Source organism: Oreochromis aureus, linkage group 3, assembly GCF_013358895.1.
Source record: "Oreochromis aureus strain Israel breed Guangdong linkage group 3, ZZ_aureus, whole genome shotgun sequence".
Taxonomy (NCBI): domain Eukaryota; kingdom Metazoa; phylum Chordata; class Actinopteri; order Cichliformes; family Cichlidae; genus Oreochromis; species Oreochromis aureus.
In genome coordinates this window covers 39,819,610-39,843,541 of record NC_052944.1, presented here as the reverse complement: position 1 = coordinate 39,843,541, position 23,932 = coordinate 39,819,610, and the positions used below count along the sequence as shown (strand labels likewise).

Sequence of the window (23,932 nt, the reverse complement as noted above, 5' to 3'; positions counted from 1 at the left end):
CAGGAACTCAATAGTGTGGAAGCCCTTTAGGGCATCCACACAATAAATCCGACGAATAGTAATATGTGTGCCTCTTGGCATAGGCACACATAATAATAAATCCGACGAATAGTAATATGTGTGCCTCTTGGCATAGGCACACATAATAATAAATCCGACGAATAGTAATATGTGTGCCTCTTGGCATAGGCACACATAATTAGAAGTAAAACAGAATTTTAAAAGGGGAGTAAAAACTCTATTTTATCAAAACTAGTAGAGGACTGAAAATTCCAGTGATCAGTGATCACCAATTTAAATCGGTGGTTTTAGTTAAAACCACAAATGTTACTCTTTAAACTCTTTTAACAACATTAACACTCCACAGGTCCCCGCTCCTCATAACTCGATGTCCCTTCTTCCCGACAAAGAGGGAAGCTCCGCTCACTCGGGCTGCTCGGTTAAAATATCAAGCCAACCCCTTGGTTCCTCCTGCCGTGACGCACAGATCCCGGCGAGTCCGTTCAGCTCAGCTCGGAACCGTCCGGAGCAACATGCAGGATGGCGAGTTTGGAGACAGCCGCCGAGCACGAACGTATCCTGCGGGAAATCGAGAGCACAGACACCAACTGTATTGGACCGACACTCCGGTGAGTCAGTCCCCACTCCTCGGCTGGGTTGGGGGGGAGGAAGCAGCGGCGTCACGCAGCTTGCGGGAGCCGCGGCTAGCTGGCTGCGACTAGCGCTGATCCAGAGACTCCCGGAGCTTGCTCAAAACTTTAACCCGTCTGCTTCCATTATCGGACAGCTAGCCGGCTAACTTTAGCAAACATTAAAGCTAGCTAATTTGCACTTTTAACACATGGAGTGTGAGCCCGAGCAGTCCTGACTGCCGGCTGTCTCTACTGGCTTCACGTTTTTTTCTCGAGGCAGTTTGTTTGGCTTTGTCTCAGAAGTTTCGGCAAGTCGTCCACAGGAATTTCAGCAACTTTGGCTAACATTAAGCTAACTGTGCTAATTAATTGACATTCTGCTCACACGGGGGCACAAGCCTGTTTTCTCGTTGCAGAACCGTTCGTGTTACCCGTGTGGCTCTGTGAACTTGTCAAGGCAGGGTTAGTAAACTTTATTCTGTGTGGAGGGGGTGAGTGTTTGTGCCCTTTGCTGTTAGCAGCAGCTTTATCAAGGAGTGTCAAGTGCAGCAGCCCTGACAAACCCTGCATGTGTCAATGAATGAAGACAGAGGCTCAGTCCAAACCCTCCCCGAGCAGCAGAGAGGCACGTGCTGTCATGCTTCTTATTGACCGTTTAGTGTCTTTATCAATAATTTAGTGGGAGCTACACTTAAACGCTTGCTTTGCTCCCCGTTTTGTTTATTTGGTTTGCTCAATCATATTAGGAGGGAATGGAGGAGGATGCTTCATTTTGCACCTGGAATGGGTCACACTCGTGTTTATCTTCAGCTTTCAGATTAGAGGTGTAAAACACAACGAGAACATAAAGGACATAGACGTAAGAGCAAAGGGATCTCCAAAATGTGGCCTTTGAGTGGCCTCTGTGAATCAGCTTTGTTCCTGACCAGTGGTGTTTGCCCTGATTGTCCAGAGAGGAAACGGGCAGTGAATGAAGGGGGGAAATGCTGCAGGCTACCAAAGGCTTATCAAAGGTGTTTATCCCCTCTTATTCCTCTACGTTGGGCTCTTCTGGTCATCATAAGTCCTGTTTAAACTTGTTATTCAGGTCAGCTCCTCTGTGTGTGTGTGTGTGTGTGTGTGTGTGTGTGTGTGTGTGTGAGAGAGAGGGAGAGAGAGCGAGCGAGCATGTGTGTTTATCAGTCCTCTCCAGATCCTGTTGCTAAAATGACTTGACAACTTTGTGCGAAACCTCCGGTTGCCACGTTCGTCTGCCTTTTTATATTATTCTTCTTTTTCCTCCTGTGGGTGATGTTTCATCTCCTGTGTCCGACATCTCAGTATTTCCACTTCACCCTGTGTGCACTCAACACTCTTAAAATACACCAGCACAGTCTAATTTTGGAGCTGTCATCTTCATTGCGAATTAAATTTAGTCCGGAGACGCCTAAAAGAGGGAGTTTTGTTTGCAAATGCAAAGGAAGGAAGTTGTCAAGATTGCATGTATGCAGTGGGAAATGAAACTTTCCAAAGAAGCATGTTTGTTTTTTTTTTGTTTTTTTTGTAAGTGCAGATATCTCCAGGGATAAAAAAAATATGTCCTGCTCGTCAACTGAAGGATATAAAACGGTAAAAAATACGTAGAACACCTGGTAATAAACTATTAGACTGTTGGTTATGAGGACAAATCTGTTGGGGTTTCCTCTTCTGCAAGTCCTGCTTTGATGGGCTAAAGCACATTACTTATAACAACTTATGTGGTCGAGACTTTCATCGTGTCCTCCTTCCTTAAAAGTGAAAAAGTAAAATCACCAGAACTGTGATTATTTATTTATTTATTTATTTATTTTTTTGTCAGTTTTGCTCAAATACGACAGAAATGGCAGGAAAATGCACAAATGCCTGTCGAGTAAAGTGACAGAGTATAATAATAAGTAAAAAGTCCATCCATCCATTTTCTGCTTATCTTGGTTCAGGTTCTGAGGCCACTAACCTGAGCAGAGAAGCCCAGATTGCCCTAACCCCAACCCACCTCTTCACGCTCATCGGGGGGTGGGGGGGAGCTTTCATTACTTTAATCTCTTAATTCAGTTTTGAAAAGTAAACTTCTTAAACTATTGATTTAGCTGCATGTTCTGCCACTTTTTCTAACTTCTGGCTGTTCTTCAGTCTCCATCTAATTTTCCCAGGACTGAAAGTCCTCAGAAACAGCCTGGAAAAATCAGGTTGGCAGTGAGAGGTGTGAGTGTGTGAATGCAGTGCTGGTGTGCAGGTCGAGGCTGGCTGCAGAATTCCTCCCTGACAGCATAAATATGACTGGAGCAACCATGAGCAACCAGCCAACTCCCTCAGGTTACAACATTCACTCAAGACTGAAATACTGTCGATAAATACTAAAATACTGGCTGTGTGTGTGTGTGTGTGTGTGTGTGTGTGTGTGTGTGTGTGTTTATTTAGGCCTGTTCAATCTGCTTTTTGCTCTGTGTCAGCTGGGATAGGCTCTGGCTCATCCTCGACCCTGAACTGGATCAGCTGTTAAAAAGATCGATGGGTGGGTGTTTAACCTTGATGCTAATGGGTTAGTGAAGCCCAGACAGTCCAATCAAAACATTCATGGAGGTTGTTGTGTCCTCTACATGGTTGGACATTACAGTGAAGATTGTTGATATTGTTAATAAATTACAATATCAGCTAAAGCAACTAGAAGATTTTCTTAAAGTTTAGTGGAACAAAAGCTCTAAATTCATGATAGAAATCCCACTTTGTGTGCCAGGAATCTTATTTAGCGTTTCAGCTACCTTTATTAAAATTTCAACAGCTTCTGCTGGCATCGTTGACCATAAGGTGAAAGCTTATAGAGTGATGCATTACAAAGGAAGCACCCATGTATGATTTGTTGTGTCTTTGCTGTTTCTTTGTAGCTTTTTTAGCAAATACTTGAAAGCAGTGCTGTCAAAATTTATTCCAAAAAAACTCATTATTTATTACTATTTATCACCTTTTTTCAACTGCAAATTATGTTCTCAAAGTTAAACTTTGTCAGTATCCATTCTCTCCAATAACACAAATTTATTTCACTTTAGTTTTTTTTTTTCAAAACTGGATTCTCAAGCATGCCAGCACTGTCACTAAAACATGCCATAAATGTTGCCATAAGACGGAGCTTATTGAAAGGGGTCAACTTGGCAATTAGATCCAATCTGTTTCTGACAATACAGCAATGAACTGTGATAAATCATCAAGCTCACATGTCTTTTGCTGTCCACATGGACTGAAATTCACATTTAACTATTATAATTGAGCTTGGCAGCCTTCCTGTTTTATAGGAATATAACCAGCTGGCAGCCAGCTGAATCGAGTCCCCTTGAGTTGTGCTCATTGACAGACTAATTCAGACCGATGGCAACATGATGGAAATTATTATTGATGACAGCAATTATTTACAAACCTTTGACAATCTCTCTGAGAGTGATTGCAGTCAAGACTGCAACTGTTTGCAGAAAAGCTGCCTCCTATCAGGCAACCTGTGCAATCAACTTTTGATCACAGTTGGATAAATTGTCTCATGTATATAATTAGCCTATTAAAACTATGTGAAAACATTCCTAGAACAAAAGAAAATTAAAACAAGAAAAATATCAACTGTTTACCTGCAGTTGACCTCCATTCACTTATTGTCTCTAATTATGTCAGGCTAAGTCATTCACACCTCTCCCTCCGTCTCTCATTACACTGCCCATTGTGTGTCTGAAGTCTGAGTCAGTGATCGCTCCACCTGTTTGACTTTGACATACACACTAAGCTGCGTTGCAGGTGTGTTACACTCCATTAATCCCACCCCACCCCAGCAGCGCTGTAATTTTGCTCGTGGATATCCAGCTTCATATTTTTAAGTGCTGATATTTTTTTCCTTATTTTCTCATAATTTTCAGTTTAATTTAAAGTATTTTTTGACAGCCGTAAAAGCACAATGGACTCAAACAGCTTGTGAATGACATCAAAAGTTTAAAATCTCTCAGGCTTCTATGTCTCTGTTGAGGGCATTTGGGGTTTAAATATTTTTCCTTACCTTAATTATGAAGTATCAGCTTTACTGAATGCTTGGCGAGCTTCCTGAGGTTGTGTCACAATGTGTGATATGAAAGCACTGAAATGGGACGAGGTGTGTGTGTGTGTGTGTGTGTGTGTGTGTATTACAGAACTATTTAAATGTGAAACATAAGTTAACCTATGGCTTGAAAAGAAAGTATTTAATCACTTAAAAAAAAAACAGGATTTGATTATCAGTGTTGGGTATTGAGGATATATGAAGTGTAGTATTGGGTGACAATAGTTCATCTTAGTTAATCTTTTAATTCAGGTGTTTTCAATGTCATTGTCACAGGTGTATAAGATCAGCAGTAAGATCCATGCAGCGTGCCTTTACAAACGTCAGTGAGAGTGGGGCTCTCTAACGAGCTCACTGAATTTAAGCATGGATGCCACTGTTGCAACAAGTCAGTCTGTGAAAATTCTTCCCGCCTAGATATTCCACAAACAGCTGTAAGTGTTATTATTGCAAAGTGGAGGCATTTAGGAACCACTGGAACTTTCAGAGTGGGTGTGTTGTCAACGCTCTGCTGACTCAATAACTGCAGAGCTCCAAACCTCCTCTGGCATTAACATCAGCACAAAAACAGTGTGCTGGGTGCCAAATGTAAGGTGGAGCAGTGTAAAACATGCTGGCAGTGCACCAAGCAAGGCCCATCGATGCACGGATGCGATGAGCTAAGTGTAGACGAGCCTGAAGGGCCCACACCAAGCCCCAGACCCTTTTGTCTGACATCACTGAACTTTGTCCTGCTATGCTTGAGGGTAGAGAGCACTTATAACACCTTGCTGTTTTTCTAGAGTGTGTTTACATTTTAAAGATGTCACTGGTGAACTTTCTAGCTATTTTCACATTAAACTGTAGCCTAAAAACAAGTGTAGCTTCAAAAGAAAGCTGCCTGGTGCTGCGGGGCTTGCTGTATGCTGGTGGAAACCCCGAGAGGTTTCTGTGGTACTGTTAGGCTGTCACTCTCTGTGCTGACGCGTGAAAACATCCCGCTCAGGGACTTTGTGATTGTTACAGAAGATCGTTTCCATCACTATCACTGTCTGTCTGTTAGCCAGAACAGATTTAAAGATGTCACTTTGGCACCTGGGAAAAGGTCATTATCACCGTACCAAAATCCAGATTAAGTTTCAGTTTTTGATAGATTTATTTATTTATTTTTTTATTAAAAAACAATGTCACCCGATCTAATTTTATGTTACTTGGCTCTGTTTGTGTTGATTTTTTTCCCCCTACATTGCTGTTGGGTCAAATTAGTATCAGATTTACAGTAAATGACATCAACACTATAATGATGTTCAGCTGAATTTTACCCGTATTTAGATGTCTGCAAATGACATTATGCATCAACTGCATATTTCATCAGTAAGGGATTTCCTGCCTTGCTAAAAGGCAGTTATGCTGGGATGCACTCTTGCTTTACAACTTGCATAAACACAGATGGGCAAGAACAGCGATGGCTATGAAAAGGTTAAAGTGAGGCTAATGAATGAGTGACATTGTGTAGAAGTGCTGCTGTATCATGACAGACCTCTTCTCTAATGCAGTGAACGTTGCATTAGACATTGCAAACATGCACACACACTAAAACAACAGCTTTTCTGTTCTTTTGTTTGTTTTTTCACAAAAATTTGTTCAAGTTCATTGTTGTGCCTTATTTAATCTGTTCAGATTATCAGGAGCTCATATAAACAGGTTAAATAGCACAGCAGTCGATTTAAGTCTCAAGTTTCTGTCTGCGTCAGCTGAGAACAACGAGCTTGGATTTCTGCAGATGTTTTGTGTATTCAAAGCCCGTGGAGGTTTTATTGCTCATGTTTATTTCTTCAGAAACAGTCGAGTGCATCTCAGAGTTGTCCAGCTCATCCTAGGCTGAAGAGGCCTTTAAAAAGTCGTGTATGTGTGCTGAGCTCCACCCTGTGTTTAACAGCATGCCGGCGGGGAGGTTTGTCAGATTTAGCCATTAATGACAGGGAATCTTTATGCATGTGCTCATTTTGTGGTTTTCCTACTGTAAAGTCATGGAAAATGCTTTTTCCTTATTGGGCTGCAGGTGTTCATTTCAACAGGGCCGTGCAGAGACGTTTAAAGGGGCGGGTGCTCAAAGTTAAAAAGGAGCACATTGAACAAGGCTGAATAACAATAACACACATTCATCAAGAATCTAATATGGGATCGCATCATACTATATCACTGTTGTAAGGTGGTGACAAGGCAAAGCAAATGTAGCCTATGTTTTACCTGATGGGTGCAATGTTGCTGTTGAGGAGTTTCTGCTGCTCCTGCTGCTGATCTGAGACTGTAGACATTAAAAAGTCCATAGAATAGATGGTAGCTGATTAAACAAGTGTTATGAGATAATAACAAAATGCAAAGATTGGTGACAGCGCTTGGAACCATAAGGCAACAAAAAACTGTGAGAAATAAACTCGGCTCTGCCTGTGAATCACTCTTTGCTTCTCTTCCTCCTTCATCTTCTCATCTCATATATCACTCTGCACCTGCTGTCCATCTGAGAACAAGGCACAACTTGCTATTGCAATAAACTATAATTTAATTATCCTCACCTAACAACTCCTGCACTTAATCAATAATAAAATGATGAGAGAAAAATGTTATAGAAGCAAAACATTTCAGTTGTGCTTATTATTATTTTTATACTGGAATACCTCTCCAACAACTGGTACATGTGTTAATGTTACCTGTGCTCTTTGTAATCCAGCTGCTGAGGGATCCACTGCCTTTAGTAACCTCACACAGCTCCTACTGTTTCCTCCTCATGTCCATACCAGCCATGTCTGGACAATGTTATATTATGAGTAATAATTCAAAAATCCATATACATAAAACACACACATGCACGCACACACAGTGACATTTTAGACCTTCTTCAGAATACTGTATATACTGTGGGCACAAGTTTCCATCATGGTGCTGATCCAGAATCCTTCCCTTATTATTTATTACTAGAGCTACAATAATAAAGCAATGAGGGAAAAAAAGTAACAAATTTATAATAATGTATTTATGATGATTCCATTTGTTTCACTATCCACTCTGTGCAGGCAGAAAGCTTATTACATTTTTAAACTGTAGAGATACAATAATTTTACTGCTGTAAAATCAGCATTTTGTCTTATTTAAAATATAAATCTAATATAATCTGTTTCTTAATGTATGTTCTTTAAAATACAGCGTGTGTTTTTTTTAAAAATATTATAATTATAATAATCCATAATTATGTGGACATGAATATTAGATCATTTTAAGTGAAATATAAGCCCTCCAGAAAGGCAGGAAAAGCCCTGTAACTTACTTTAAAACTAAATATGTTCCCTAAAACGGTGGACAGAGCTACAGACCCATGACAGCCTTACCCAGTGAGCCAGCAGCTATGACCAGCACTACTTGTGCAGTTAATAAAAGGACAGGTAAAGTTTGTCATGCTGCTGCACACACAGCACGCTCATTTGTTTCAGTTCGTCAGTTGCCACAAGACAGCTTACCAGCGTGTACGTAATAAGCTAACACTCCTGTGTGCTATAGACTACAGTGTGCGCTGTACACCTACATACTGGTTTTGTCGCATCAGTCTGTGTCTCTGAGTTAATTTGTGTTTCTCCTACAGCTCCGGACCGCAAAAAATGCGCGTGCACTTTGTGAGCTCGCTCGGCTCGTAACCAGCGCTGCGTTCTGCCGTCAAGGGCGATCATTGGTTAATGGTGATCATGTGACTGATGCAAGCCAGATCCTTTCATTTAGTAAAAATGTGATTAATAGTTAAATATTATTGTTGAGGGGCACAGACAGGACTCCACACGCACACACACATTAAAATTAAATAAATAAATAATTTTTAAAAAAAAAAGTTGCCTCAACAAAAGGGCACTTTGGGCACCCATCAGGAAAGGGGCGGGCGCTGAAGCCCCCCCCCCCCGCACGTGCCTGCATTTCAAATATGACAGAGCAGCTCAGTCATTGTGCTGTTCAACCACGAGACTGCATGAGCCGCATGTTAAACTCCAGTGCCAAAAAACTCCGGCTCAGCTGTGTTGGTGTTGGGCTAAGATAAAATCTGAAATGATGCTCGTTCCATGTGTTGTGATGAAAACTGTTCATTTACAAGGCCACTCATCGGGAGCAGTGCACCGGTTTCAAACAGGAAACTGTCAGCAGCTTCGGTCTGACTTCACCAGCAGCTTTTATTTTGAAGAAGAATTTCAGTAATGCTTTTAATTATTTTCATCCTGTAATAATTTATTATTTTACTAAAATAAAAGTTCTTTTCCTTTTTTGTTTTATTTTAAACATTTAGGAAACTGTGTTTAAGTCAAGCCTCAGGTTAACCTCATATACTTAAAAATAAATGGTTCCCAGTCTGTTCCTCACAAAGAGGAAGACAGTTTATTAATTTAACACAATACCTGCAGATACTGTAAGCCATCTATGTCAGATTATCACTGGAAAAAGCCCTGATAATATTTAAGTCCATCCATAGGATGACGAGCATCTGATATTCACTCTGTTTTATTTTCACAAAGTAGGTTTAGTGTTATTTATTAATGTAATTAATCTGAGACCATCTGAGATAGTCGAGCAGAAGGGCCATGGTGATTTAAGATGGGATGACCCTTTCAGGGTGTCAGGAGTCAGATTAAGATATTCATCTTTTGTCCATGTGTGCTCTAGAGAGGGTCACAGCTTGCTGCAGCTGCAGTAACTGAGCTTTCGAAATATGAGGAACACCAGTTAATCTGTTGCAGATGGGGAAACGAGAAAAAAGAAGCTAAAATGAGTCACCAAATGTACCCTGGGCCAGTGTTAGTATACCTGGGCAGCCCGCCCAAATAAAAGCTGTGCGTGGAAAAGAGGCACTGAACACTATTGTGTGGCTCGTAGTTCATACTGGGGAGGAGTGAAAGCTCTCTGGAGGAGACGTTCTTGGTCATCTGTTTGTTTTCTGTGTCCTCACTAACGTCTTCCACCGAAAACTAACACAGTACCACATTTAGCACACTCTGAGAATCTCTCCGTCTGAAGGGTTCAACTAGTCAGAGAAGAGTGGGAGGAACCCACCACAAGCTTGTTAGATCACGTACACATGGAACCACACACACCCTGCTGAGTCATCATTCTGCACTTGAAACACAAACACACAATCAGGGGTTTGCTGCACATCTTAAGTGGGTTAAGATCCTATTTAGCTAGCTGTCGAGCAGTCAGCAAACTGCAAACTCCTCTCCAAAGATCCTTGGATAGAACGAACACACACACACACACACACACACACACACACACACACACACACACACACACACACGGGCAGCTGTTTACAATGATGTCATAACTGAGAGCAGCTTTGTTGAACTTTTACCAAACTTTTACGCTTTGGGAACCACAGCTTCTCTTTTTCCCCGTCTTTGTTGTCAGCTTGTTTTCACTCTGCGTACGTCTCCTATAATTTGGATCTATATGAGCAGCCCTCATGTCTTCATAGTTTACTGGGTAATGGCTAATGCGTCTCTGATGCAACAGCAAATACATGTTAACCTGCATGTGATATGTTGCAGTATTTTTAACATTATAGGATTAATTTTATTGTCAATTTCCACTTACAAGGGCTCAACGTAACATTTTTACCTCACTGAGCTGCCTAAGCCAATAGATCGCCTTATAGCTCAATTTTGAAGAATGTAGACTAATGTACGAGTAGATTTGTATTTAAAAACTGTTAGTAAGTCATTTAATAACTCAGCTTCAACTAAATGTGGTGTGCCGAGTTTGCCTTTATGCTGACCGACGTCCTTCATGCTGCAGGTGCTGTTAGAAAGAGAGAGAGCACACACTGCAGCAAAGGTTACAGGAAATCTCCAGTTTTTAAAGAGCTGGCTTTTTGTCTGCATACAGTGCTGTGAGTTTTCACAGGACTCTGTGCAGGCAGGCATTCATTTATGCACAGCTCTCATAAGGTCCCAGCACAGCATTTCCATCCTGTTGTGGTCTAGACTTTGACTGGTCCATTGCAACACCTTGATTCTTCTTTTTCAGCCATTCTCATGTAGATTTGCTGCTGTGCTTTGGGGTCATTGTACTGTTGCATGATCAACAGACGGCCTCACATTTGACTCTAGGATACTTTGGTAGACAGAGGAGTTCATGGTCAGCTCAGTAACTACTAGGTGTTCAGGTCCTGTGGCTGCAGAACAAGCCCAAATCATCACCCCTCCACCACCGTGCTCGACAGCTGGTATGCGCTATTTGTTCTCATGTGCGATGGTTGGTTTTCTCCAGGTGCTGCATGTTATGGCCAAACATCTCCACTCTGGTCTCGTCTGTCCAAAGGATGATGTTTCAGAAGTCTTGTAGTCATAAGCTTTTTTTTTTTTTTTTTTTTTTTTTTTTTTTTTGTCTGTCCCATTTGGTTCTTTAGCCGTCAGAATTGTTGTCTGAAGACCAACAAGGATACCAAATGGATTTATTTTGCCAAATGGATCATCATGGCATTGCCGTATTGGTCCATTTGATCAAACTTTGTTGTTATTATTTATTTTATTTTCCGTTGTTACAGATGGGACAGACATGACTGGGGGATAGGAAAGGGAGAAAGAAAGAGAGAAAGGAAAAGAAAAACAGAAGGGAAAAGGGACAGTGAGAAAGGGCACTTACAAAGACAGAGAAAAAAAAAATCTCCTGGATCACCTGTTGAGAGAAAAAGAAGAGAAGACAAGCAAAAAAAAAACCAAACAAAAACAAAGCAACATACTAAACACAACACCATCACGTTAATCTAGCTAAGTGTGAACAGCAGTAAATACTAAATATTGAATGTTGTTGTGCAGCACGCAGGACAGACAGCGCACAATGTGCTTTGAAGTAGCAGCTAAGAAAGGTGTAGTTTATGTCTACGAACAGTGAACACCCGTGTGCACACCTGTGTGGATCAACGCGCTTGTATACAAAAGGTTTCCCCATGTAACGGTCTGCTAGAGGGTGTGGAGGCCCATAGCCCCGTCCCCCAGGGCATGAAGCAGGCATGGAGGAGATCCAGGCTCCAGACATCCAGAGGCCCCAGAGTGCGAGAGCCCAAGGAGTACCACCGGAGGGGCATCCGTGCCACCCTCCTGGGAAGGGCTGAGGAGATCCCCAGATGAGGGGTCACCCAGTAGCCACGGAGCAGAAGCCAGAGGGGACTGCACTGGCGTGCCCGCCGGCTCTGCCGGCAGCCAGCTGTGCCAGAGTGAACCGAGTTGCAGGCCCCGAGGCCGGAGGCCCGAGGGCCCCCTTTGCCCCGGAAGAGTCATAAGCTTTTAACATTAACATTTTAACATGCAAACTAAGGCCTATAGATTCTGAGATGCAGCTCTTTGGTTTGTTGCAATCTCTCTGAGCATTGCACGGTCTGACCTTTGGCTGAATTTCCTATGAAATCCACTCCTGAGAAGACTGCGGTGTTGTTAACACAGCTGAATGCTCCAAACCAGTAAACTACCAATACTTCAGCTTTTAAAGAGGTGCTCACACTTTCATCAGTTAATCGAGTACATCTGATTAGCACCCTCTTATTTCCTGTAACAGCAGCAAGCATAGACTCAGTTTATGCATAGAAGCCTGTGAAATGGTTTTCACAGGATTGTACAGACAGCTTTTTTTTTTTTTTTTTTTTTTTCTTAAACAGCTTCCTAATTTATGTGGTGGTGTTGCAGAGTAAAACTGTCTACACGGGGGATGAAAGCAGTTCTGTTGTTTTTAATGTGAAAAGAGCTACGCTACTCATTATCGAGGGTTCATTACAGCCAGTGTGTTTGGGAAACACGGTCAGTGGCCCAAACAGGCCAGCAGCTGGCCGTGTGTGTGTGAGCAATTACGCCATAGGTTATATTGAATCCTTGCTTCTAATCACTACATTGCTTTGTAGTGAAACATCACTAACAGACCTGTGGAAGCCTCGAGACTAGCTCTGACCCTTCATGCACTGAAATGAATTACATCAGAGCATTTATGGCTGTCTGTCACAGATAAAGGAAGCGGCGTGAGAGAGATGGAGCCCGGCCACTGCAAGATCTTAATGTCATGTAGTCACAAAGACATGAAAATACTAAAGATATGCACATTAATGTGGATACATACACTGAAGTCCCGCACAGTTTAGAGGGAAGTGTCAGACGTGCTGCGCTGTATCTGATTGCACCAAAAAATGAAGTAGTACTTGTTTCCTCCATCACAGGTTATGGTGGTAGTGTTGTTTTGAGCTGTTAACTGTGATGTTGAGAGTAGATTAAAAAAGGAACACTTCAATTGTCCTGTAACAACTATGTAATGTAAAAGTAGCCAGTATTTGAGTATTTTAAGTGGTTTTAGAAGCTTATCATGTTGGAAGTGTCCAGTTTTGCCTTTGTGAAGGGTCCTAAAGAGGTGAAAATCAAATATTTTTACACACAGAAACACAGAGAAAATAAACCTTTTTTTCCCCTGTCGATGAACCGGTGACTTTGGCGGTTTGTCATTGCCATTATTGGAACCTTTTTTGTGCATTTTTGAGCAGCCGAGGAGCAAAAATAAGCAGCATGCCCTCTCCCCTTGCTCAATATCAGACACCACCAGGCACTGAGTGAGTGAGAGACTCGTACAGGGTTACCAGGCACTGCAGATGTGCTAACATGCTAATCTTAGTTTGTACACACAGGAAGCCAGCCATTGTTTGGAGACTTCACACGAGAATCAAGTGAAAACTTTCCACTATTGCCACCAAAAAAAAGAGCACATGCTGCTGCGGCTTGTGTTATAGTTACTTGTGAACCGCCTCCCCCCCAAAGCACTGAGGAAAAACAAATATGTGAGTTATAGAGATGAAAGGCCGAAGGGATTTTCCTCATCCCCAAGGTAGAAAAACTAGGAGTGGACCGATGGCCTCCCTTCCAACTGTGCATCTACCCTCAGCAGTCTGTTTATTTATCACTGCCCTTGTTTTTACTTTGATTTCTGTTCTGGTTTCATTAGCAGGCGGCAGTTTGCCTAAGTGTTTGCCAAAGGCAGGGCTTTATTATGTTTGTATGAGTGCATCTAAAGAAAGCAGTTAGTGACGTCAGACCTGCTCCCTGCTGTACATGCTGGGCATTTCCTGGTCTGCAGGAGGAAGGGAGGGGGATTGTTAGCTGTACACAGGTGTGTGTGTTTATGTGTGTGTGTGTCTGTATTTGCTGTTTCAGGAAGGGAAAAAACACCGGAAGTACTGTGTTCACTATCACAGAGGAGGACACAGAAATAACATGAGATTTTTCTACATCTGTCCTCGTGTGGTCGGGCGAATGGAGGCGCGCTTTTTTTTTTTTTTTTTTTTTTACATCTATGAATCCAGTTTTATGGTTTTGTGTGGTTAGATTTTCCGGGTGTGCTGGAGTTAGTCTGAATGTAAAATGTAAGCTAGACATGTACTGACTGACCTACAGGGAAAAAAGGCACACATTTGCTGGTTTCCTGGCAGTAATCTGAGTATTTATTTATTTATTTGGTGTTTGTGGCTCAAACTCATTGAAAAATCAGTCAAATATCTGTATTAACATTTGCCCTTAGGATGGAAAGAGGAAGTCTTTCATACCTTATGCAGTAACTTTTTATAATACAGTACTGCACAATAGATCGTAATCATCTGCTCTTTTCATTTTAACATTTATAGTTCCTTTTATGTCTTTTGTAAAAATTCTTTTACTTCGTTGATTCTGACATGGCTAAACTTCCTTTCCTTCTCCTTTGTTGTTAGATCAATAAATTACTTTTTCTTATTTTTAATCAAATAATTAATATAACAAATTTGTTAATGCCACATTTTGTTCAGTGTAAGCATGTAAAATGAAGATATTAAAGTTATATATATTTGGCAGTGATTTAATACCCAAAAGGTTGCTTTATAAAGTGTCTTTTGTGTTCTTATTCCCACATCGTTATCGCCTGATTTTCTGTGCTTTTTTTCTGGATTTGTTATCATTGTTATTGTTGCTTATTTCAGTAACTTGATCGATAGTCAGTGAGGAGACAAATATACAACATACAGCATTGGTTGTAAAACTGCCAAATCAAACGTGAGCTCTCTGCTATGGTGACTCTTTTTCAGTAAGGGAGTAGCCAAACGTTGCATGATGATGATGATGATGATGATGATGATGATGATGATATTGTAATAATATCATGACAACCACAAAAATTGGCCCCTCTTTGCCATTAGAGAAGATGTATATTTCATCCACTTATAAGACCTGAGAGCTATGGTCCTCTTTTATTTACAGCCTGTGATTTAAAGTAGTTACCGTTTAATAGCTATGGGATCTTTAATAATGAGTATAATCAGGGGCAGGCAGTTACTGTGTCATTTTTCAAGAATGAATGAATCTCCAAGTATGTTAAATGGAAAATATACAGTTTGCACAGTGAAGCTGCAAAGTTTCCCAACAATCACACATGGGAATAAAATAGAAAGCATGCAGTTATTAGTTTTTTTGTTTGACCAGCAGTCCAAAGGACGAAGATTTATATTCGGTCAGTACATTAAGCAAACCGCCCACATTAATGTCGTTTTAAATAAAACATGAGTAAAACATTTTATGCATATGAGGAGAACTTATCAGTAATTTGACTGTTTGAGCTAAAAATCACAGCATCGACTGCCGATGAGCTCTGGAGCAACGCGGTGAACTGGAAGCTGCTGTGGTTGACCGCAGCTGTGTCTGATGCTGGATTATGAGCGACCTCTACTGGAGATTTAGAGGAGATGCAGTTGTTTTCTTTACTGTTCTTCTTTTAGAAGAAGCAGTAACCTGTGCACGGTTAATGCTTTGATTCTTTCCTGAATGCTATCATAGCCGATAAAGGTTGGCAGGTTTAGGATTAATTGGTTTTCAGATCAAAAGAGACCGAGGGAAGAAATGGTGCAGGCTTGAAGCTTTCAGGCTTAGCGAGCTAACTTCAGATTTAACTGTTTTTAGTGTTATGAAGGTGATTCATTAGTTGGACCTGCTTTGTTGGAGGATTTGTTAGAGAATATAAATGATGTGGTCATTGATCTGAAAAATAGCATTGCTCATGGCAACAGGGCCTTTTCCTGATGAGCATTGGGGAGAAACTGATTTTTAAAAATGCATTTAAGATCAATTTTAAGCCTCAATAAGGGATCCTTGCTTCTTTTTGTATTTTATATGCAGCATGCATATAAAAGGTTTAGTCTATTTTATAAAGTAAACTCACATTAGAATTATGTTTCTATATTTTTTTTTTTTTCATTTGCCTTCAGGCTGTTACGCACCGCCAAGACAGCAGCTGACAGAATAAACTGTAAAACTTACTCATAAACATCTGAACATTAATTAAATGGATTAAAATCTGTTTCTTGTGCCTTTATGATTAATCTGTGATACTGATAACTCCATCTTCCTTCTTATCCAGTGTGTGTGTGAGAACTCTTTTATCAGTTTTGTCTTTCTTTGTAAAATCAGCTGCCAGCTGTGCTGTTCATGTGAACACCCTCACGGTGAGCCTGATAAAAACTACGATGAGGTGTTGAGTTGATCTCCAACATCATGTGACCTCAGCACCTGATTTCTTGGGATCATCCATCCATCCATCCATCCATCAATCCATCTTCATCCGCTTTATCCGGGGCTGGGTCGCGGGGGCAGCAGCCTGAGCAGAGAAGCCCAGACCTCCCTCTCCCCAGCCACCTCCTCCAGCTTATCCGGGGGAACACCAAGGCGTTCCCAGGCCAGCCGAGAGATATAATCTCTCCAGCGTGTCCTGGGTCTGCCCCGGGGCCTCCTCCCTGTGGGACATGCCCGGAGCACATCACCCAGGAGGCGCCCAGGAGGCATCCTTGTAAGATGCCCGAACCACCTCAACTGGCTCCTTTCGATGTGGAGGAGCAGCGGCTCTACTCTGAGCCCCTCCCGGATGGCTGAACTTCTCACCCTATCTCTAAGGGAGAGGCCAGCCACCCTTCGGAGGAAGCACATTTACACCGCTTGTATCTGCGATCTCGTTCTTTCGGTCACTACCCACAGCTCGTGGCCATAGGTGAGGGTAGGGACGTAGATCGACTGGTAAATTGAGAGCTTCGCTTTTACACTCAGCTCCCTCTTCACCACGACGGACCGGTGCAGCGTCCGCATCACTGCAGCCGCAGCACCAATCCGTCTGTCGATCTCCGGCTCCCATCACTCGCAAACAAGACCCCGGGATCAGTGAAGCCACAAAAAAATTCTGAATGACAATACCGGGAAAAAAACCGAATCGGATAAATGAATTATTTAAATTAATTGAAAATAATATAAAAAATAAATAATATAAAAAATAAATGCCAAATTCATTAGCTAAATAAATTTAGCTAAAATGTGGCATGAATTTCTATTTAATTCTATGTAACTCCATCTGTGTTAAAAAACATTCCCTTACTATTGACTCTCCCATTTTATTTTCTGTTATAGGCCAACTTTAAATCATTTAATGCTTAATGTATCGAAATGATTAATAATAATCAGTGTATCATCATCAACTGATGAGCCACACCATGAAGCTGTAGGAAAGCCCCGTTGAAGCTAGGTTAAGAAGAGAGGTGAATTGTTGATGGAGAGGCGCAGAGAAGGTCAGAAGGAGCTTCACTGTGAGGGTGGTGCAGGACATGTATGAGATAGTAGAGTGGTGTGTGTTACATGGGTTCAAGGTGGGGGTGGGATTACATCAGGGATCAGCTCTCAGCCCCATCTTGTTTGCAGTGATGATGGACAGTCTGACAGATGAGGGCAGGCAGGAGTCTCTGTGGACTGTGATGTTTTTGTACACAATGTTGTGATCTGTAGTGAGATTAGGTAGCAGGTGAAGAGGAGAGCCTCGAGAGGTGGAGCTATGCTTTGGATAGAAGATTAATGAGTATACTGATGGAGGGCACGCAGAGGGTTAGTGTGACAGAGGAGGATGGTAGGGATAGGATGAGATGGAGGCAGACGATATGCTGTGGTGACTCCTTCATGGAGCAGGAGGATTATTTAAAAAAAAAAAAAAAAGTTTTGTGTCACTGTTGGTCCTAAATAAAAGTAATCTCAGACTTTAAAATGACTTTAATGACGCTAAAAATGAATGAACAGAATATTTTGCAGCTCTTCTTATCAACAACTTTTCTTCTTGTTCGTCTTCAGGTCAGTGTACGATGGTCAGGAGCATGGCCTGTTCATGGAGAAGCTGGATGCTCGGATCAGGAACCATGATCGGGAGATCGAGAAGATGTGTAACCATCACTTCCAGGGGTTCGTGGACTCCATCACAGAGCTGCTCAAAGTGCGAGGAGAGGCGCAGAAGTTGAAGGTAAGGTGTGCCGGTGAGGTCTGCATCACAGGTGCGATGGCGAGCACTTGACTGTAAAGCATCTGAATTAATGTCTTCCTCCTTTGTGCCTCTCAGAGTCAGGTGACTGAGACTAACAGGCATCTTCAGGAAAATGGCAAAGAGGTAAAAGCTGACAGGTTCACACAGAGAAGTCTTGCATGCTTCTGCTTACGTCCTCACTGATGTTGCTCTCTTCACCTCCTCCTCCTCCTATTTAGCTCACCACCTCCATGGAGGAGCTCAGACAGTGTCGGGTACAACAGAGGAACATCGCCACCACGATAGACAAACTGACGCACTGCCTACCAGGTAACACCCAAACACTCAGTGTGAACGCGCCTTTATTGTGTCTGCTCTGTTTATTGTTGTTTTAGAAGATTAATCATCGTTTTGAGGCACTAAACGTGCTTGAAGCCTCATGAATTTCTGCACATGTTCAGGTCGGGTGAAAATGTGTGGGTTTTATAGCTCTCACCCAAAACGAGGGGAGCAAAGCTACAAATGACAAAAATGAGCTCCCCTGCTTTGGTTTCACGTGCACGTTTGATTTAAGACACACAGGAGCCGTGCCCTGAGCGCAACAGGAAGTCCGGTATTTTGCCAGTTTTGTTTTAGTGTTTTCAAATTTCTCCCATATGCCCATATACAAACGCAAGTATTCTCAGTATGCTCAGAGATACACAGTTAAAATGTAGAGGGAAGTAAGCAAATGTTTGAAAGCTCTTTTTGGAAAAATAAAAACCACTCTGCAAAGTCTTTACTTTCAGTTATGACTTCTCCCTGATGTGGCCATATTGTCGCAGTGGTGAAACCTATTTTTCAGGAGAATACTCCAGAAGTGTCGTTCGTCATAAATAGCAGTGACTGTAATGATAATGTGGCAGTACAGAGGGTTTACTGGTGCCTTTGCACGGTGATAGGCCTCGTCCCTGTAGATCAGAGATCACACCGACGACGCTACATTTGAATGGACGCAATCGATGTCCTGAGATTTCCTTCCCGGGGTGATTGAGCACGAGTTTCCTTTCTCAGACTAATTAAAGTCTTTTTTCTTCTTTCCTTCCAGTTCTTGAGATGTACAGCAGACTTCAGGAGCAGATGAAGGCCAAACGGTAAGCATTGAGTCTTTTTCTTTGTTGATGCAAATATATTTTCTAAAGGTATCATGCTGTTCTCATTCCCAGTGTGGGGAATACTGCTGTTTTGTCAGAGCTACTATTTTATAGTTGTATATCTGTATGATTTCACATCCCGCTTGGATCATGTAGATGTTTGCTAGCTGGCAGCCACAAGATGGAGCCAGAGCGCTTCCCTGAGCAGCTGAGACTACTTCTCTCTGCATCCTTCTTTCCCTTCTCTGTCCTCGGGCTGCCTGTAGATAGGAGTCTTGGCTGGTCATAAATTTGTCATTTTGTTTGTGTGTTTTTCCCCGTCTCCCTGTCCCACGGCTGCTGGGCTCTCAGAGAGCAGGAGGAGGTCAGCCAAAAGCGAACGCTCCTCGAGAGGGAGAGCCTGTGTTTGAGCGATGCAGTGGAGTGAAGTTTGCTGAAGTGTCTGGGGGATTTCTGTGCTGCCAAATCTCCGTGAGGTGTATCGGAGTGTGTTTATTTCTCTGTGTGCGAGCACTCCTAGGTTGTTGGGTTGGGTGTTTTTTGGTCATGCATCTGTGTGTCTGTCAGTTTTGCAAGTGGAAATTAACATGTTCAAAACAAAACCAGATTAGCTGCATTCAGGCGTGAAAGTTGAAAAAAAAAAAACAGAGTTTGGCTTGAGACGAGTCAGACTTCATCCTGAACTTTCAAACCAGCTCACTGAGTGATTGAACAAACAAGCTGATTGCACTTTTCCAAATGCTTTGTCTCTGTAGGTACTACCCTGCACTGCGAACGTTAGAGCAGCTGGAACAGACGTGTCTTCCCAAAGCGGGTCAGTACCGGTTCTGCTCCATTATGGCTGAAAACATCCCCAAACTGAGGATACAGATCCGCGACACGGCCATGTCACAGCTGAGAGACTTCCTGGAGAGCATTCGGAAACACTCGGATAAGATAGGAGAGACCGCCATGAAACAGGTACACAAACACCCAGAAACACTTGGGCTGACAGAGTTCAGCCGACACGCTCTGATTCACAGGAGATGACAGATTTATTAAATGTGGCTCTGTATATTTATTCTTGCACTGTATTAGAGTAGCTTTGCATGATTTACAGTTCAAAACTGTCCTCATTTATCTCATTCTGGGCCTCGGTGCAAATCCTCAGCTCTTTTTCTCTTTTCCAACTTCACTCTGATTGGCTGCCCCTCCCAAACAAAAGATTTAAACTACTGATTTAAAACTTTTAGCTGAACACTTGTTGGTGTGTTTTTGATGACCATTTTTAAACCTTAACTTAATCTTTTGGCCTTATCTGGTGCTCAAGAGATATTGGAGATGGCAGTAGAGCGCAGAGACATTTTACGGATTGTACACGTCCGGTGTGTAACGTCGTTTGGTGTCTGCGATAAAGACTGTACGTTACTGCCTGTCTGACTGACTTCATCCTACAACTGATTTTTGTTGTTCATCTTTTCTGTCTGATAATTGGAAGCAGCCTGTGTGTGTGTTCGCGTGTGCGTGTTGCTCTGTGGTTCCACTGCCAGTAAACAAGTACGTTGGCTTGTCAAGGAACATGCACACACACATGCACGCACAAAGATGTGTGTGTGAAGCTTTTCTCCACTTACCTCATTGTTTTGTTTTGTTTTTTTTCTTCAAGGCTAAGGAAGTTATATATGTCTGTGTGTTTTATGTTCTCTTGTGGTATCCATAGCTCAGAGTGAAGGCCTCCTTGTTTATTTGCAGGCTTCCATTATTTGGGGAATGTTGTTCCATGGAAGTGCAGGATGAAGGGAAGGGATGGGAATGATGAAGGAGTGGTTCACGACAGATGTACAAGTGGATGGAGGCTCAGAATAAAGCACGCTGCACATTTGCTTTTGTTTTACATTCTAATAATTACTTTAGTTAGTGTTGGTACAATGGGTGGACCGCTCCTCTGCTGTTCCATCCAAAGCAGCAGCCGTTCAATCAACATTCAACTTAAATACAGATACCCACAACCCCCCCCAAAAAGAACTGACGACTTTCACCTCATTCCTATTGATGTATTTCAATTCAGCAGTAAATGTAATATTATATAGTTAATCTAAGTTCTCTACGATCTCAAAGATAATGCCATTTTTACCGAAGATCAGTCAAAGTCATCCAGCTTTTGGTTTTCTGCTGGTTACTTGGGTCAGGAGTAGATCCAGGACACGCTGGATGGATTACATCCCTTGGCTTGGCTCAGCTTGGTTGGGAATGAGTTGCTGTCTGAAGTGGAATAGTTAAAGCATCTCTGGGTCTTGTTCAGGAGTGAGGGGCGTAAGGCACAGTGTTTGCTTTATCTGCCGGTTGTGGTGAAGAGAGAGCTGAAATTCAAAGTGAAGCTGTTGATTAACCTGTCATCTACATTTTATGGCCTCGACGTGTGGCTAGTGACCAAAAGAATGAGACTTCCTCCGAAGGGTGTCTGCCTGGGCTAATACTTGGACATGGGGTGAGGAACTTGGGCTACTCCTCCACATCGAAAGGAGCCATGTCCAACTGCAAGGAAGCTCCAGGGTAGAGCCAAGACCTGCTAGACAGCACCTTGCTGGTTTGCTTGAGAATACCTCAGTTTGCTCCCAGAAGACCTGGAAAAAGTGTTTGGGAAGAGGAAGGTCTGTGGTGGTGTAGGGATACTCCAGGGTGTGTGCATCCTGGGATTCTCTTCACTTCCATCTTTAAAATACCAAGACTGAAAATGCTCAGCTTGAAGCTTCATAACGGGGCAAGGAGTTGAGCTATCAGGCCTCCATCAGTTTGCAGATTCAGAACACCTCCCATATCCCTTTATCAGTGCTTTCAGTATTAAATGGGTGGGCGGCATAGAGATCCAAGTTTGTAGAGAAGAATGAGGCAATGTAGGATGTACAAATTGATACCATAGGTGCATCTACTGACTGGACAAGGGGTAGCACAGGGGGCAGCCAGTATTTTTAGAACTGAAGAAGCCTCTTGGATGAGAAGAGAAATGTCTTCACGAACTGCAGACGAAGCTGAAATCATTTTTTGAGAACAATCACTAGAAGAATAAATTTGTGCCGTAAAAGTATTTGACTTTAAATTATTTTAAAAAGACTCATGCACTCAGGCAGGCTATATTTTCTTTTTAATGGGAAGAAAAAAAGATTCAGAGAGTTTGTTAAACATTTCCTACAGGTGGAAAATCGAATTCGCTGACACTAAAAGTCATGATAAGGTAGTCTCTGTTGAGAAGCTGTCAGATATTAAGCTAATTTTTTATAGACATCTCACTATGCATATAATAGGTGGCAGTTTGAAGCCCTCTGGGGGAAAAAGTTAACATACATTATTTTTTTTTTTTTGTCCTCTAGATGTCACTAGAGGATCTCACTTCATAATCCTGCTGCTTCTGGTTGGCAGTGAGTTTTAAAGGTTCCCATCTAGAAAAAACAAAAACAAAAAAACAACAAACACCCAGAGCAGGTCACAGGGGTCAGTGCATGGTCTGAGGATTTCCAAACTATTTGAACTTCACTGGAGTTTTCAGAGTGACCTTTTAGACAGCTGCCATCGCTGTGGAAAGATGTTGCTGTTGATCCAGCACTTCACAAAGAGCCTTTTATAGTAGTTTTCCTTCAATTTGTCACATCTTTGTGGGAGAAAGTATTTGTTTTCTCTCTGAGGAAGGAGGTGATGGACATTAAATAGAAATTATGATCACACACAAGCAGTTCCCATTTATAACATCTGCACGCTAACAACCCTTCACTGACCTTTGGGTGGGGGGTCCTCGGACCACAATTTGAGCGTCACTGGCGTAGAAAATCCACTTGCAGTCACTGAAGAAGCTAACCACTTACTCTCCTAACCACTAATTACAAGGAAGATTATGGAAACCCCAGCAGTCCAGCAGACCTGATACTGATACTGGGATTATGTTGTTGTATCAAATGTTTGGCTCAGAACACACACACACCCTCAGTCATAACTGTGTGTGTGTGTGTGTGTGTGTGTGTGTGTGTGTGTGTGTGTGTGTGTGTGTGTGTGTGTGTTTGGGACTGAATGTGCACAAGCAAAGTAGACGTTCTTCCCTTCCTTCCCTTCCTTCCCTTCCTTTCCTCCTCTGTCTCTCCTTCACTCTTTCTTCTTGTTCTGCTTCCATTTTTTCTGTCGCTCCATCTCTTTCTCCCTCAGACAGTGTGTCTCTCTGCTGCGCTCTGTTCCAAATTAGCTCCAGCTCTCTACCCGGCCGTCGTTACAACTCCCTCAACCAAGGATGTGAAAATAAATAGATCTGGGGGGAAAGAAGAGGTGGAGGAGATTGAGGAGTGCAAATGGCTTACAATGGAGCTATTGTCTGCTGCCACATGCCCATGGAAGTGGAGGAAGAGGAAAGAAGAAGAGGGAGGATCAAAGAAAAAAGTAGAAGATGAGTAAAGAAAAATAAAGTTGCGGGGGCAGGGGGGCTAAATGTATAGAAACAAGAAGAGGAAAGTGGGGAATTGTTGGGAGGGATTATGATGGATGAGAGGCAGGAAAAAAGTTAAGTACAGAAGTTAGTAGGAGGAGATGAAGAGGTAAGGGAGATGTGGATATCTGAAAAAGAGTAGCAGAAGGATGCTTAGAGCCAAAAAAAAGACGTCAGGAAGGTGATGAGAGGGTGAGGAGGATAGGACAAGAAATTGGTATTTCATTACAAAAAACACGCCTTCTGTGAAGCCGTTTCACTGAAGTGTGGAGTTCAGAGATGGGCTTTTTCAAGTTTTGAACCTGCA

General features: G+C 42.3%; 1 protein-coding gene across 1 annotated transcript in view; it reads left to right on the top strand.

Annotated features, from left to right (window-relative positions):
* Nucleotides 1-462: 462 nt before the first annotated feature.
* The window catches only part of exoc6b (exocyst complex component 6B), a 131,288-nt gene continuing 107,818 nt past the window's right edge, over nt 463-23,932 (top strand). The window contains exons 1-6 of the mRNA XM_031734737.2: nt 463-629; nt 17,883-18,048; nt 18,145-18,192; nt 18,288-18,378; nt 19,136-19,181; nt 19,937-20,141. Of these exons, the coding sequence (XP_031590597.1) occupies nt 541-629; nt 17,883-18,048; nt 18,145-18,192; nt 18,288-18,378; nt 19,136-19,181; nt 19,937-20,141 (645 nt within the window). The 5' untranslated portion in view covers nt 463-540. The remainder of the gene's footprint in view (nt 630-17,882; nt 18,049-18,144; nt 18,193-18,287; nt 18,379-19,135; nt 19,182-19,936; nt 20,142-23,932) is intronic.